The 15,966-nt window shown below is 32.7% G+C and overlaps 1 protein-coding gene across 1 annotated transcript; it reads right to left on the reverse strand.

Annotated features, from left to right (window-relative positions):
• LOC109335734 (serine/threonine-protein kinase EDR1-like) lies at positions 224-10,232 on the reverse strand. The gene is made up of 13 exons (XM_019571891.1): positions 9,570-10,232; positions 7,713-8,135; positions 6,670-6,773; positions 5,355-6,460; positions 4,798-4,838; positions 3,995-4,063; positions 3,692-3,792; positions 3,455-3,533; positions 3,276-3,374; positions 1,845-1,913; positions 1,701-1,750; positions 843-1,019; positions 224-697 (listed from the first exon to the last, which is right to left on the reverse strand). The coding sequence occupies exons 1-13, from the start codon at positions 10,017-10,019 to the stop codon at positions 562-564; spliced, it is 2,904 nt and encodes a 967-aa protein (XP_019427436.1). The 5' UTR covers positions 10,020-10,232; the 3' UTR covers positions 224-561.

Raw genomic sequence — 15,966 nt, forward strand, 5'->3', positions numbered from 1 at the left:
TAGTAAACAAAATCCTCATCCTCTCAATTACAAGTTGCTAACAGAAAGCCCCTGATAAAATATTATCATACAAAAGTAAAAGATCAATTTGTAGTAATATTTTTTTTCTTCATTAAACTTAAGTACCTAACCCAACTCACAAGGAAATAATGACAGAGTGCCTTTACTTTTACTATGTATATAATAAACAAGCTCGTCAGCAGATTAAGTTAAGGACTAATGGTTGTCAATAAAAAGTTTTATAACAAAAAGCAAAGACATCTTTTCTTTTTTAAATACCAAGTAAATACAATTTGGACACTTGAAGTACAGTAAATTTACATATACACTACAGAATTTTGGTTCCTCGGACAAGCTATCAACACACACACACACACAAAATGGCTCCGCAGTTATTTGTCTGCACAGAATTGATATATTCCTCAACAGAACCATTTGCCATTACAAGTTTTAATGTAATTTTCCCCCTTTTATTATGCTCCCGTTCCATTTGTCACCTTTATACCCAGAAGAAAACTAAGGAGAAAACATACTTATTCACACTTGAGAAAGTGATATTTTTCAGGGGGTGGAATTTACATATATCTCCTGTGGCAGAGGTGAAGCTATCTGGTCTTGACTAGATGGAATAACTAAACGCTGCAGGGGCTTTAATGCCACTGTAAGCTGTGCAAATGAGGGGCGCAGATTTGGATCCCTGACACAGAAAGAGAAGAGATGACAGAAAGCATAGAAGGGTCATCAATTGCAAACTTGGTTTAGCTCCACAATTTATTATAATTTTCCAAGTTATGAAATGTAGTGGAAAATAATAAATCAAACTTCAAGTTGAACATGCTTACTGTTGCCAACATTCCCAGATTATTCTTGCAACTAAAGGATCAACTTCCTTGGGAATATCAAGTCGACGGTTTTGGAAACCTACTGCCCCAACAACTTGCATAGGATTCATTCCAGTCCATGGCAACCTTAGAGTGGCCAGCTCCCATAGGATGACTCCAAAACTATAAACATCACACCTGTATACAGTTGAATGATAATTAACAAGATTAATTCTAAAGACAGCTTTTGTTGCAACTAGCAAACACTGTAGAAATTGACACAGTCACACATATATTAATCTAATTGTGTGTTCAATGGTTAAAGTACAGAAAATCCAGTAACCCTTCTTAACAGCAACAGCTTGTCTACCAAGCATTAAACTTCCAGCACAAAACAACAAAGGTTTTTCCCATTACGTGGAGTAACCTACATGTATCAAATAATTGCATCATATTGCAAACCATGTCTTTAGAAATATTTAATTCTAAGTGATTTATAATTTTTAATGGTTTCACATATAGATTTTCTTGCTTTTATCTATCTCCAACCATTAGGCTGTCTTCCACCTTAGTTATGCTTCCTTACTGGGGCTTATAAAGGTCTTCTCAAGTGGCCAAACTATCTAACGCGCAAGATTCTACATCATTCCCAAAACAGTGCTGCTCGTGTAGCAAAATACACATGCATAGCAGAACCTATTTTACTCATGAGTTATGATATAGCTGATACACATGCCTAGCAGAACCTTTGACATTTTTAGTGACTGACTAAAGATTTAGGCACTGATTATGGACAAACACTGGTTAGACCAAAAGAATAAAAAATTACAATTAGAATCCAGAAAAAAATAGATTTATCTTGAAATAATAACGACTCACTTCTCATTTGAGGGTTCATTGCGGAGAACTTCAGGAGCCATCCATTCAGGCTAACACGTTGACGAAAAAACAAGTTAGGGTTGAATGTGGAAAAGTCAGATAAGACAAATGCTGCAGAAGAACGAAATTTTCTCAAAATCTCACCGTTCCAGCAGTAGACTTGGATGACAAAAACGTGTTGTGCTTCAGGCGTGACAACCCAAAATCACATACCTGTAAAAAGAGAAGCTTACTTTCGAATAGCCTAGCAATTAAAAATTAAATAAACACAGCTCATAAATTGATACATCCATACTTCAAGAAATGTGTCGAGAAAATAAAAGACCACCAACCATGGGAAACTAGCCATCATGTAGATGTACATTTAACATGCCATGGAAACCATTCAAATTTGAGCAGCCCGGCTCAAACTGATGAGCTTTAGTTCACAGCTTTAGGTTGGGCTGGAATTCCAAATTTCAGTTTAAGTTGGGTTGAGTTGGAAAATTTAAAAAGCTAGTTTATCCCAACTTAACCTGTCTTTTGTATAAAACTTTAACAATTTAACAAGACATACGAATAATGCAAACTGAAGACTACTTGCCTATCTCTTACACAGCCACACGACCTCTTTCAATCCTCTTGTCCCAATACTATTAATAACATGCATTCTGGACCTTTTGCCATTCTCTTACATATTTATTTGCTTTAGATTTGGTACTCTTTAATTGTGCAACAAATTAGAATAAATAATATTATATAGCCAGCTTGACAAATATATAATATCACAGGCAAGCAAATCATCTAAACTCCAGTTTACATAAATTTGACAGGTTATATTCAGTTTTTCACAGTTTGGCAAATTTATTTTTTTCTTTAACTCCCATAAAATGTCCAAATTGATAGCCCAACATAATTTTTCATCATTTGGGTTGATAAGTTCGTGAACCTGTCTATTTGGGCTAATTTAGTTTAGCAAAAATTATCAGTATGGATTCAACACCAATCCACCTATCCCATGAAGGCATGAGCACACACCATGTTATATCAAACACAGATATTTTGTGTACAAGCAGCCATAAATGGCACTTCCCATGTAACATCAAATGGACATCAACAATTTATCCAAAATAAAAGGGCCTATATAGATATAACTATTTATCAAGTAAGGCACGTCCATATTTAACTTCATATACAAACATAAAACAGAACATGTAGCTGATTGACTAATTTTGTATCTGCATCTCCAAGATCACGGAAGTTAGAGTCAGTTGTAATATAAAAACAAAATAACCATTCATTACGTTCTGCATGCAATTATTACAATGGAACACATAAATATGCAACTTGGACCAAAATCAGATAACCATTTTTAAGTCAAGCTGCTATAATGACTTGTTTCTGTAGGCTGGACTCAGGTTGAGGAGTCACACAGAATGCTATTAAAGATATTTGTATCTTTGATTCATATCTGTGACCACATTTTCCAGAATCTAGTTGACTTCATTTCAAATGCAAAAAAAAAAATCAGGAGCAGGTATAAATGAGAAAAATGACAAACGAGGCACATGGACAACTCTGTTTTCAATCATATACCTTAACGTTCCAGTTCTTATCAACCAAAAGATTTGGGGATTTCAGATCTCGGTGAACAATTGTAGGATTGCTGGCGTGCAAGCAATTCATGCCCCTAGCCTGTAAATTGTAGTGTTCTAAAGTTGAAAGGTCATTGATATAAATAACAGTTGAACGGGAAAAAGGCAATTATTCCATACCACATCCAGAGCCATTTTTATCCTTCGTTTCTCATCGATCTGACAATTTGGGCGATGAAGAATTCGGTACAAGCTTCCTCTGTAAAATATTACATCAGTATCACTGGTATGACACTTAAAATATGAAAAAAATTAACCCACAACAAAGATAATATTGTAAAGACCAATGCGGCTGATAAGCAATTTAGCTTGATTTTGTTTAATAAATAATGAGTAAAAAGTGAAAAACAAATCTACCTTGGAATAAACTCCGAAATAATTGAGAGATTGGGAGGACGAGTAACAGCACCCATAAAAAGAACAACATTTGGATGACGCAGTCTACGCATTATCCGTACCTTGCAGCAAAAGGATGGAAAGCAGATCAGTTTATTCTTTAGTCTCACCAGCACTTCCACCCAAATCTTCCAGGCAGTTTTATATCACAAGTAACAAAGCAAAATAATGTTCCTAATTGTTCACAAGTTTCTTTTGTCCCATTTCTTTTACGCAAACAAGAAGAATATTGTCATTAAGCCAAAAAGTATAATTCATGCTTACTTCTCTTTTGAATTCAGACAAGGCAGCACCTGAAAAATCCTGATCCAAAAATTTCTTCACAGCAACCTCCTGATATTTCAACAGCATATCATCCATCAGAAAACCAGATGCTAGTACTTCTAACCTTGTGGATAAAATCTTTTGAAATTAAACAAGCAGAGAGAAAACATTTTGAGAATATACTAGCATAATAAAAGATTATAACCTTTTCAACTTATTTTCTTCCTTTCCTTTTCTTCAGACTTTCGTGGAATTCAACAAGGATTTAAAAAATAAAGTCCCCAGTCTATTTAACTAGTAAATTTAATAAGAACTGAATGAAATAAATTTAATGTCATAGGCCATAATAAAAGAAGATTATCCATTAACATAGAAGGATTGCATAATGGACACAGAACTAAAGAAAAGGACACCAAAGCTTCATTAGTTTGGTCACATGCTTCATAGTTTTTACATAAATTACATTATAGTAAGTACAGAGCAATGTTATTTTTTTTGGTCTAGCCACAGCCCACAAGCATCCCCCACAGGAGGCCATCCTGACCGAGCCGGGAATGTCCACAGTATAGTGGGGCACTGGGGCTAGTTCTCCCAGTGGGGTTTTTCTCCATACACAAGACTCAAACCTGAGTCTTGCTTAAGGGGGAAACAAGGATATATCACCACCACTATTGCTGCTACTACTACCACTACTACAGAATTGTCAACACTCAGAATGACATAATATAAACTGAAACATTATCCAGTTCAATCTACAACAAGAATCTTCCCAGTCAAGTATATAAAGGAATTAAAGTACTCACTGTGCCGTTCCAGTCAGCATGGTACACCTCTCCATATGAACCTATTTGAAAGAAAGCTTGAATTAAAAAAATACTTACTTATCTATAACATTCAAAACTTAACAAACCAGGACCTCTCCAACAACCAGAAAACATCCTTTTGAATCCTTTCAAATGACATAATCACGTGTAAAAATTGGAAATTTTGTGAAGGTGGACCTCACCACAAAGTTGGGACCATGATTACACAAATAGAAAAAGGGAAAATCGAAAGTAGTTCACTCAATTAATAAACGGTTTTGCTAACCTTGGGCAATGCTTAAGCAACCCAAAAAAGCAAACTTTGTATTGGGAAGTGGTGGAGGTAACAGATATGTTTTTAGTTTTCCAATATAAGGTTTCTTTTGGGTTGCTTAACAAAAAATACAGTAGGTCAATGTCTGGTCTAGGTCGATAATGGTTGATTTGCATCTGTGGTGAACTCCACTAACAGAAATATTAAACCAGAGCCATATCAACTTTTTAGTGTAATATTAATGATATTCCAACAAGAAATTAAGATAACTCATGCACATTACCTAGACCAATTCTTTCACCAATAACAAGATCCTCCAATGGAATCTCACATTCACCAACATCTACGTCATCCAAATCAATCCTGTTCGAAATGGAATCCATCAACGAGCTAGGACTCTCTGTCTCCGGATCCTTTAATTTCAAATTGCTACTCATGAATCTGTCATGTGTGCGCTTCCTTTGGTCTTGATGTCTGATTTCAATGTTTTCATGTTCTTTAACCACTTCTACCATGCCATTTTGAGAATTCCCCAAATCCTCCATATTATAATTAGCATTGAGATCATTGATTCGCCTTAGTTCAGCTTCAGAAGATGGTGAATCTGAACTAGTAACTTCTGCCAAAGTTTGAGCATTTATGCCATTATTTACATGTGAATTATATGATGATTTGGAACTACCGAGATCAACGTTTTCAGAAACGGAAGAACTATTGGAAACCAATAAAGAAGGATTATATTCATTAGGATTGGGATTAGTTTTCCTAGGGACTTCATTGTAAGCATATTGATTCTTCCACAGAGGTCGAACAGAAACAGTATTGTTTCTTGTATTCTGAAGTTCAGGAGCTTTATTTCTCACATGTTTGTTATGCACAGAGATCTTCCCAGTCCCCTTTATCTGGAATGGATTGAGATCTGCAAAAAGGCTCTGAGAGTCATTGAGGCTGTCCTGAGCATATGGTACAACATTGACATTCAATCTTGTCCCATCTCCAACTGCATTCATTCCAAGACTCCCTTTGTACAAAGGAATACCAGACGAGGGTGACAAATCTTCGAGTTTGTTAGGAGTCCCTCCATTAGGCATCTTAGAGGGACCAATGCCAGTGTCTCTGCTCAAATCTATGTTAAAAGGCATGTAATCTGGCTTATCAAAATATGATTTTCCATTCCAGGGTTGTGGATGGCCTTTTACTACAGGATTCTGACTACTACCTTCACCGAGAGATGGGATAGGTCTTGAGTAAGAAAATTCAGTTTCCTTAGTGGAAGGTAAACTTGGCAAAATCTTGGGATTGTAAGATTTATAGGCACTATCCTTCGTACTTGAAATATCAACTGGGATAAGCGTTCCAGGAGCAGCCATGAGATCAACCAAAAACTCCCTGAAAACAGAATAGGAGATATCAGAACCACAGGACCTGAACAGCCATCCAAACTTTCTGCACAATAATGGAGACTTCCAATGATTGCATCAAACAGTTCCAACACGTAAGAGGCCATAAATGACAGCAACAGATAGACATGCATATGCACAAATGAATTAATAAGTGAACACATACAAAAATAGTACAAGGATAATAAAAGCCTTGACCTTTCATCCTCCACCTTTATAATGTTGACAGCATCATCCTCAACACCAGTGTAATGGCTACCTTTTACCAATCTACAAGGCATCTTAATGTTGTCAGCTAATACCTACATCCAGAAAAACAAAAAATATATTACACAGACAGCAAATTGGTAAGCATACTTTTCAAATTCTTGACAAAATTCACATACTTTTCAAATTCTTGACAAAATTCATATGGAACCTTAAATATAATCATCTAAAACACATCACATATACTTAATTCAGCTAGATCACTTGTTTCCAATATGCAAAAGTAGACTTTGATATTATAGAACAACCATAAATCCAGAGGTTAGAAACCTGCAAGTGTTTGAAGTATTGAACAGAAGAGAAGCCAAAAGTTTGATCACTCAATCTTAATTTATGTGGGAGGATTTCTCATTTCCAATTAAGCATAGATGCAATAACCAAGCCTTATAGAACTTTATGGTGTCATTTGATCCATGTATGCTTATTTAGAAGTGGTTTGATTGTTGTAATGATGTACAATAAAATTTCCCTTCAATTCTAAATTTTATCCACCCAACTTGAATCATGTGGTTTACATCATCTATTTCCCCGTCATTTTGTATGATCCAAGCATCCCAGATGTTTAACTGTGCAACTTGTGGTATGGTACAGTATGGTATGGACTCCAATTTACACCTCTAAGTTAGGATTATCAGGCCTCTTGCTAAACTTACATTCTAGTTAAGTGTACTTAGATACTGAAAAATATTCTAAATTCAAATCCAAGCTAGATATTAGCAGGGAAGATTTACTTGGTGTGAATAGTTCTAAAAAGCAAAATATTTTACTCTTTTTTATTCATTCATTAATAATCTCTACAGAAGAATGCTTTTAAGTGACTCAATAAGTTATTAAACGTACCATGTTCATTAAATTTCCTTTATTTTGCAATGTATTTCGGTTTGCCGCCTTTTCTGCAGATTATGACTAGACTAGCCTAACATCAAATTTTGCCCTAAAATGCTTCAATTACTAATAAAAGCCATAATGCTAACCTTGAAAAGCAAAGCACGGTGTCTAGAGAGCCCAATATTTAAGGACCCTAGAGGCAATACACTTGTGTGAAGAGAAGTTCTTAACTCTGTACTTCTCTCTGTCCATCGTGCCGATATATTATTAGCGTCCTTTACAGGACCACCCATATGGCTTGTAACAAGTTCAGCAAGCCTTTGCACCAAAATACCAACCTCAGTGACAGGGCAGTCTAATGCAATACAATGAGCAATTTGCACTAGCTCTTCCAGAGCAGGATCAATTGTTTGATTAACTATGACCACTTCAAAGCTAGAACTTCCGGAGTCTGCTTCAAGATCTGCACGAGAAGGCATCTTTCCTTGCATTGAAGAATCCATATTGAGCCCATATAAATCATAAAAACCATCTATTACTTTCTCTTCATAGTCAAGCACGTTGTATTCCTATACAAAGGAATAGAAGATACAGTGAAATCAAACAGGAACTGTTCAAGAAATGAGCATTAAATGGAAAGGTTAAAAAACACCAATTTGAAGACAACCCAAGGGGCAACCATTCCATGTTTGCCAAAGAAAATTTATTAAACAATTTTTTCTATATCAATGTTCAATCAATAAGATATGCAGTGTTCAATCAATGGGTACATGATGGCTTAGTACAAACAAGCATGTGCAAGACTGTAACAGAGTTAAACCTCAGAAGTGAATCCCAGATAGAGGAGTGGAGCAGCAGACCACAAAAACGCAATAGTTGGAACAGTAGGTAGCGGGATGACTGCTACTAGGGCATTTATGGAAACAATACAATAATTACTTTTCACATATAAAGGCTCAAAATAAAATAATAAATAATACACTTAGATAAGTTAAGCCTCTGGCTCAAAGTAGTCAATCTAATTCTAAGCTAGAACCTAGAAGAAGAAGAAGACGAAGAACAAAGTTAAGTTTAAGCCTACAAGCTTAAAGTAACTAATATTAGACTCATCTAAGGCATAGCACCCACAAGAATACTGTCAGTACACCAAAGGCCTGCAAATTATAGATGACTGGCGGAATGTCACTGGGCTTGATGGAAACTGGACATGCTTGGCCAGAAAAGTGATGGGCTGCAAAAAACAGAGGAGCACAGACCTATGAAGGGGAACAGGAAAGCATAACATGGGCCAAGAATCTGTGAAGGATATCTGACCGCCGGAATATCACTGGGATTGGCCGGAAAAGTGATGGGTGCTTCTGGAATAGTAAGGTAGAGGAGGAAGAAAGTGGGTATGCAAGTATAATGCTGCACTAGGAAGAAGGATATCTGGAAAAGCCAATCTAAATAAGGGTAAAAGTGGCACTGATCTTAGGGGAGGATATATCCTTTTAATTTCTCATTCTATTAATTTTTAAGGATGAAATGTACTTCCAAAAAAGCTCCAAAATCTTAATACAGCTTGATCTCACTTTGCCCAATCAATCAGTCCATACTAAAAAAGGGCGATGTTCACAAGAGTCTTATGATCCTACTGGACACAACATTGAAGTTTGAGCTAAAGGGCAACAAATCAGAATTCGGATTCTTTCATTGTTCCTTCTCCTTTCTACAGAAACCAAATTTCACCTTACTCATAAAATCAGCTTTCCATTTCCACCCAAGGTTTCTATTCCTAATCACACCTAAACCCTCAAACAAACCTCTATTCTTTACACCTAGAAATATGCATGACAATCTAAACCACTTAAAAGTATGTATTTATTCCCCAAATTCATTAATAGCTCCAATACTGCAATACATAATTAAATTCACTATATGAACAAATTAATTAAAGCATACAAAAAAGTGAAAACACTCCGCATAAAGCCCTAATCCACTCAGAAAAAAATGAGTGAGCTTACCCAGTAGTGCCTAGACAGCGCCTCCGCCACGTCCTCCTTGCTCCTCGCGGAATCAATTCGACGTCCTCCCAAGCTCAGCAACGTCGCAGCGTGGATCTGATCCTTTTCAGGATCATCACGGAACTCCGAATTGGAAGCGCTGATAGCTAGTGCTAGCTGCATCTGAAACTCCTCTTCCGACGAGATAAAATCCTGCCGATTCATCGCCGGGGTTGTTGCGGCAGCAGATGGAACAGCCGCCGCCGTGGACGGCGATGAAGAAGGACTAGCCGTAGCAGGAGACGATGTGGCGTTCCGAACGGTTCGGTTATCGGCGGAGGACAAAGGCGATGGGACAGGTGGCGTGGTTTCATTGGATCGATGAGGATCGTTGGTATTATTGTTGCTTCCAATGTGAAGCTTCTTGAAAATGTTCTTCATCCTCTCTCTTTTCCCTACTTTCTCAGTCATCAACACTCAATAGCTCACAACAACACCAACGAAATTGGAAGCAGTTACTAATTCCTTCTGAATCAAATTCTATTTTGATTATTAATTGAGTAATTTGTTTTCTCTCTGTTTTCTGTCCAATTTCTTGTTCAATTTTTGTAGCGGGTCAAGGTAGATGAGTCGAGAGGAAAGTGTAAGGAGGGAGGGAAAACTTGAGGAAGTAAAAGAAGTGTTGGCTGGTGAAGAAATAGCCATGAAGTTTTACTAAATATCGAAAATGACACGTACGAGTATTGGACACGCTATAATCTCAGAGCCAATTGGATGTTAGAACAACTGATAGAAAATACTGTATGTTTTGAATTATTAAAGGTACACACTATTAATATATATTATAGTCTCAATATTCTCCTACTATTTATTTGTATTATTTTTATTAAAAAATTAATAATGATAAATAATATAGTAAGAAAGAGTGTAAAAAAACTTTTATATTATTATTGTATATACATTTTTCTCATTGAAGAATATCTTTAAGATATTAGAGCATCTCTAATGGCAAACAATATTTTCATTCTTATTTGAGTATTACACATTATTTTATAATTTATTACATTTCATGATGAAATAAGATCAACATTCACATTTTTCTCACAATAATAAAATCATTTTTATTTTTATTTGGGTCTAACATCATTTACCTTTTATCCACACCATCTACCTCTCTTCTCACTATCTTTTAGTTAAAATGACCAAATTATTCTTATTTATTTAAGAATAAAAGTCAGGAAATAAGAATGACATAGTAAATAATAAAGTAAAAATATTTTTATTCCATTAAAAAAAACCATAATACCAACTAATAAGAAAAAAAAATACTTTGTTTTGTTGGCATATGTGCTATAATAGTTGGACAGGTGGTTTGTATCATTTTGAAGCATAAATAAATTTAAGATTGTCTTTATTGATTTTCAACTTAAAATTAAATCACATTTTCATAACTGATATAGTTTAAACAAAAACCAAATAGTATGGCCAATTTTGATCAGATCTAATTGATATAATTGCATATCATCATTTACTTCACCAAGTGTGTAAGTGCAGTAGATTATGATACTTGAATTGGGCTTGTCTCCCATTCAAAAAATAATTTTGATGTTGTCAGAAATGTTTTCGTTGCAAATATTATCTCGTATGGAAATGGCATTACTTCTACATAGCCATATAGACAAGATACATGCCATCCAGATAATTAATCAGAAAATCATAAACTTTGAGCCTCGCATTAGTAAAGTATACTGTAACAGATGAATCTTCCGTATAGAAAGTGGAACAGTGTTCAATACTAACTAGTCTACACAAGCTACCATACATTAATTCAAATGCAACATTTAACCCAATTAAAAATATAGAATCTATGTGGTGAGAGTGTTTTACACTGACATGCATCATCTAGTATTAATTTATAATACTTTTCTTTGCTGTCAGTATATATTAAATTCTTAAAAATACTATGCAAAGATTTATCAAATATTATCTATTTACTATTTAACAAAAAAAGCCCACAATGTCACACTCACAACAAATGTTTTCTCACTCAAAGAATTCTATCACCTCCAATATACCACACCACACCATAACATTTGTTATTATCTCTTGCTACATCTCTTTATCCTTTATTCTTCTTCTTTCTTCCCTATTTTTCTCTCTCATTTTATCACTAAATAGAGAACATCATTTCTCTTTCACTCATTCACTATATAAAGAGAGAGAGCTATGAACCATACATGATTGGTTATAAGGCAGATTTACTATTCTCACAATTTTAATATGAGAATTGTTCTCATTGAGTAGCTCCCTATATATATAAAATTTTAAATAAAATACACACATATGAGTTACATTTTTAATGAACAAATATATTATAACTGTTTTATAACTTATAATTGATTGAGAGAAAAAAAATATTTTCATAACTTATAATTGGTTGAGAGAGAAAATTATTTTCAAAATAAACGAATCAATATAAAATTAAATGACAAATAAAAGTATACTTTAAAATGCATTTTTTATTTACGTGTGTTTATTTTGTAGATTTGTTCTTATTTCACAGTCAAGTTCTCATTTTCATAAAAAAAAATTGTTTATTTTTCATAGATTTATTTATTTTGTTGTTATACAAAATAAAATAACAAAGTAATTTATAGCCAACCCTCTTTGGGAATTCAAAATACATGAAATATTTAAATATAGACAATTGAATACACTTGATTTATTTTATTTTGTTTCTTACTTTTTTTTGTTATTAACATTACAGATATAACAATATTAGTTTAACAATAATTTGAAACTCATGATTTTTATGATCAAATATTTATTTATATTGTATGAGTTCATATTACTATGATAATAATAGTTTGTACTCAATTATATATTATCATGCCTTACTATATATTTGATCATTATGTTGCATAATTTGTCAATTTATGGACGATTAATATATTATCATGTCTTACTATGCGACAAAAGTTATGAAGACATTTTATCGTTATATTAGAAAACATATTCAATGAAATTAATTCACAATTTTTGTATTTCTATATATTTCGCTTTATTTTATCAAATTATTTCACAATATTACTAATATACATTTAATAATATTCATACTTATGTGCTTCTAAATATTCGTCAAAATCAATGTCTTATGAGAATGCTTGAGTAATATGTGATTGTTTAACCATATAAATGCACATGTAAGATAAATGTTCTTAACGATGTGAATACACATGTAACATGTATGTTTCTTAATCATTAGAATGTACATTTAACATGTATGTTCTTAATCACACGAATGCACGAGTAACATGTGTGCTCTTAACCATATGAATGCACAAGTAACATATTTTTTCTTAACCATATGAATGAATACACGAGTAACATGTGTGTTATTAACTATTATAATGCACTGTGTTATTAACCAAATGAATACACGAATAACATGTGTTATTATACATACGAATACTCATATGACATGTTTGTTCTTAACCATGTGCCAAAAAATTATTGTCCCATATAAATAAATGGGTAACTTACTAGTTTATAGGAATACAATCCCAATCCAACACAATAAAGTAATTAAATTCATACATAGTATAATGTTGTACACTCAATAAATAACAATATTTTAAAGAGAGATGGCTGCAATGAGGGTGGGAAGAGAACAATTTATCATTTCAAAGTCTCACTCAATGAGTCGTCCAGAAAGATTAATCTCAATTCCATCACTCATTCATTCATATGGCTTGTCTGGAGTATAGCCTCTGCTCATCTCATTTAAGATAGTATAGTCTACATTAAAACTATTTATACTAACAAGAAATTGATTTAATAATGAAATACTCTATTACATCCTCATAATAACCAAAATGATAAATGTTAATTCTTAATAACGACATTTAAGAGTGGATCATGAAAGAGATTAGTTCTTTAGTCAAATAGTGAAAAAATATATTTAGTATTACAATATAAATTATATTAAAACCATATGTAACTAGTGTTGTTAGAACCGGACCGGACCGGACGGTCCGACCGGTCTGACCGCTGACCAGACTTAAAAGCGGCTCTGGTTTGCCATCTTAACCTTAAACCGTTTTGAACCAGAAAAATCTAGTCCGGCCATGTTAAACCCGGTTAAATCGGATTAACCCGGGAAGTAAACCGGACGGCTCACTTAAAAATAAAAAAATGGGACAATGTTCTAATATTTTGTTTTACTACGGTCCAAATAAAAATAAAAAGGTATTATTTCAATATAATTATACATAATTATTAATTATATAAAGTTTTACATTTATATATAACTATATAATTATAAATAAAAATTATTAATTATGTATGAAATCACCCGGTCAGACCGGACGATTTAACCGTTTAAACCAGTTAAACCTAATACGGGACCTCTGCCGGTTTAATGTTCGGTTCGGGTTTCACAACACTGTATGTGACACAACTCATATAGTTTTCTTATGACAATGAGAATATATAATTACTCCTATTATATAGCTATATGAAAAATACTTAACATTATTATTACTAATTTCGAGTTGTTTAATTAACGGACTAAATGCTGTCCAAGATTTAAACATTTTAATAAAATACTTAAAAGTAAAAAATTATAAACATTATAATTTGATTTAAAATATACACACATGACATCTCAGAGGAGAGAAAATTCATGAAGTTACTATGGTAAAATATTTTAAATTAATTGAAAAATAAAAGGATAAATTCCCAATAACAATTCTGATTTATAATAGAACTATTTATTAAGTAATAAATTAATGATTTATAATAAAATTATTTACTTTTTTAGAAACAAGTACAGATCGTATTAGTTTAGATTGTATTAAAATTAAAATAGCCACAATATATTAAAATCATAAATTTGACTATTAAATATTTTATATTTAAGAATAATCAAATTATCTCTATTTTTTGTGACAAAAATCATAATATAGAATTTGTTAACTAAGTTAAACACAAAATATGTTGAAAACATAAAATCTTTCAATATTTTCAAGACAAATTATATAAATATAATATAAGAATAAAGTGTAACAATTATGACTGTCAGTATGAAGATTTATTACTCGCTTAATAAATCATTCATCATTATTTTTTGTTATGAGTAAATAATTAATATGAATTATAAATGATACATTACCATAAAAAAATATGCACTGTCAATAGATTTTTTCCCCTCATACAAGTAATGTTGTATAACTGAATAATAAGATAGTGCGAAGAACACAGCCTCATAAGCCGGCAAATTTATCTGTGTGATGCATATTGACTGAAATATTACAGTATTAATGTATTTTTTAATTTATAGTAGTATAGTTTTTAAAAATACGGCAATATGATTGTCGAGTATCTTTCTTTTTTTTCTGAAAAATACAACACTCGTCAACTCCATTGGAATTTTTATTATAATACAAATATTTTAATAAAGTCGTCCAATGTAGTTTTTTATTTTACTTTTTTTAATTTCCCAAGCAAACTAAGCTAGATGGGCGTTTTTCCACTTTATTATATTTTAATAAACTCGTCTACTTTGTTGGAGTTTTCACTTTCCCCCTAAGCTAAGTCAGTAATCATATAGGAGTTTTACTTTTTTTTCTTCCCACTGAACTAAAATCGGCAATATAGTTATAGATTTTACTAGATTTTTTTTATTTTCTAACCCTTTATACAGATACTTTAGCGGTTTATATGTAGTTGTAGCCAAATATAACAATGATTATGTATTCTAGCTATGTATTACGTGTTATATTTTTACTCTATATTATGATGGTTTCTGATGTTTTGTTTTTGTTTATTAAATTAAATATGGCAACTTCAAAGAATCTTGGCTGTGAGGCATGTGGAGAGTGATTGAGTCAAGGTAATTTTTGTTCTTTTATTTATCATCATATTAAGTTATTATAAAAAATATATATTTTGTTATCACGATAGAATGTTATATAACTGAGTTTGGTTTGATTTGCATGAACAAATTGTGCCAGAATAGTTCTACTAAACTCTACAATTACATTGTCCATTTTAGTGTAGTGGTAAATCTAAAACTCCTATTCGGATGACGAGTTAGCTTCAAGGGGAAATAAAAAAAATGAAAAACTCCATTACAATAGACGAGTTTATTAAAATATGATAAAGTGGAAAAACACATGTCTTATACCCAAGTTTGCTTCGAGAAATTAAAAAAATAAAATAAAAAACTCCAATAATGAACGACTTTATTAAAATATTTGTATATAATAAAAACTCCAATGGAATTGATGAATGTTTTATTTTTCAGGAAAAAAAAGAAAGATACTCGGCAATGTGAGTGCCGAGCTTTTAAAAACTATACTACTATCGTAATAAATTAAAAAGGTGCACCAAAATTCTAATATTTTAGTCAAAGTGC

Source organism: Lupinus angustifolius, chromosome LG20 (genome assembly GCF_001865875.1).
Source record: "Lupinus angustifolius cultivar Tanjil chromosome LG20, LupAngTanjil_v1.0, whole genome shotgun sequence".
NCBI classification, from domain to species: Eukaryota; Viridiplantae; Streptophyta; class Magnoliopsida; order Fabales; family Fabaceae; genus Lupinus; species Lupinus angustifolius.

Bases quoted from the DNA above. Each gene is read 5' to 3' on its own strand.
- LOC109335734 (XM_019571891.1), bottom strand. From the start codon at position 10,019: ATGACTGAGAAAGTAGGGAAAAGAGAGAGGATGAAGAACATTTTCAAG. The intron at 6,461-6,669 runs GTCAAGGCTTTT...TTCTGTTTTCAG, and splicing joins ATAAAGGTGGAGGATGAAAG to GGAGTTTTTGGTTGATCTCA. The intron at 4,064-4,797 runs GTGAGTACTTTA...TTGAAATATCAG, and splicing joins ATGCTGACTGGAACGGCACA to GAGGTTGCTGTGAAGAAATT.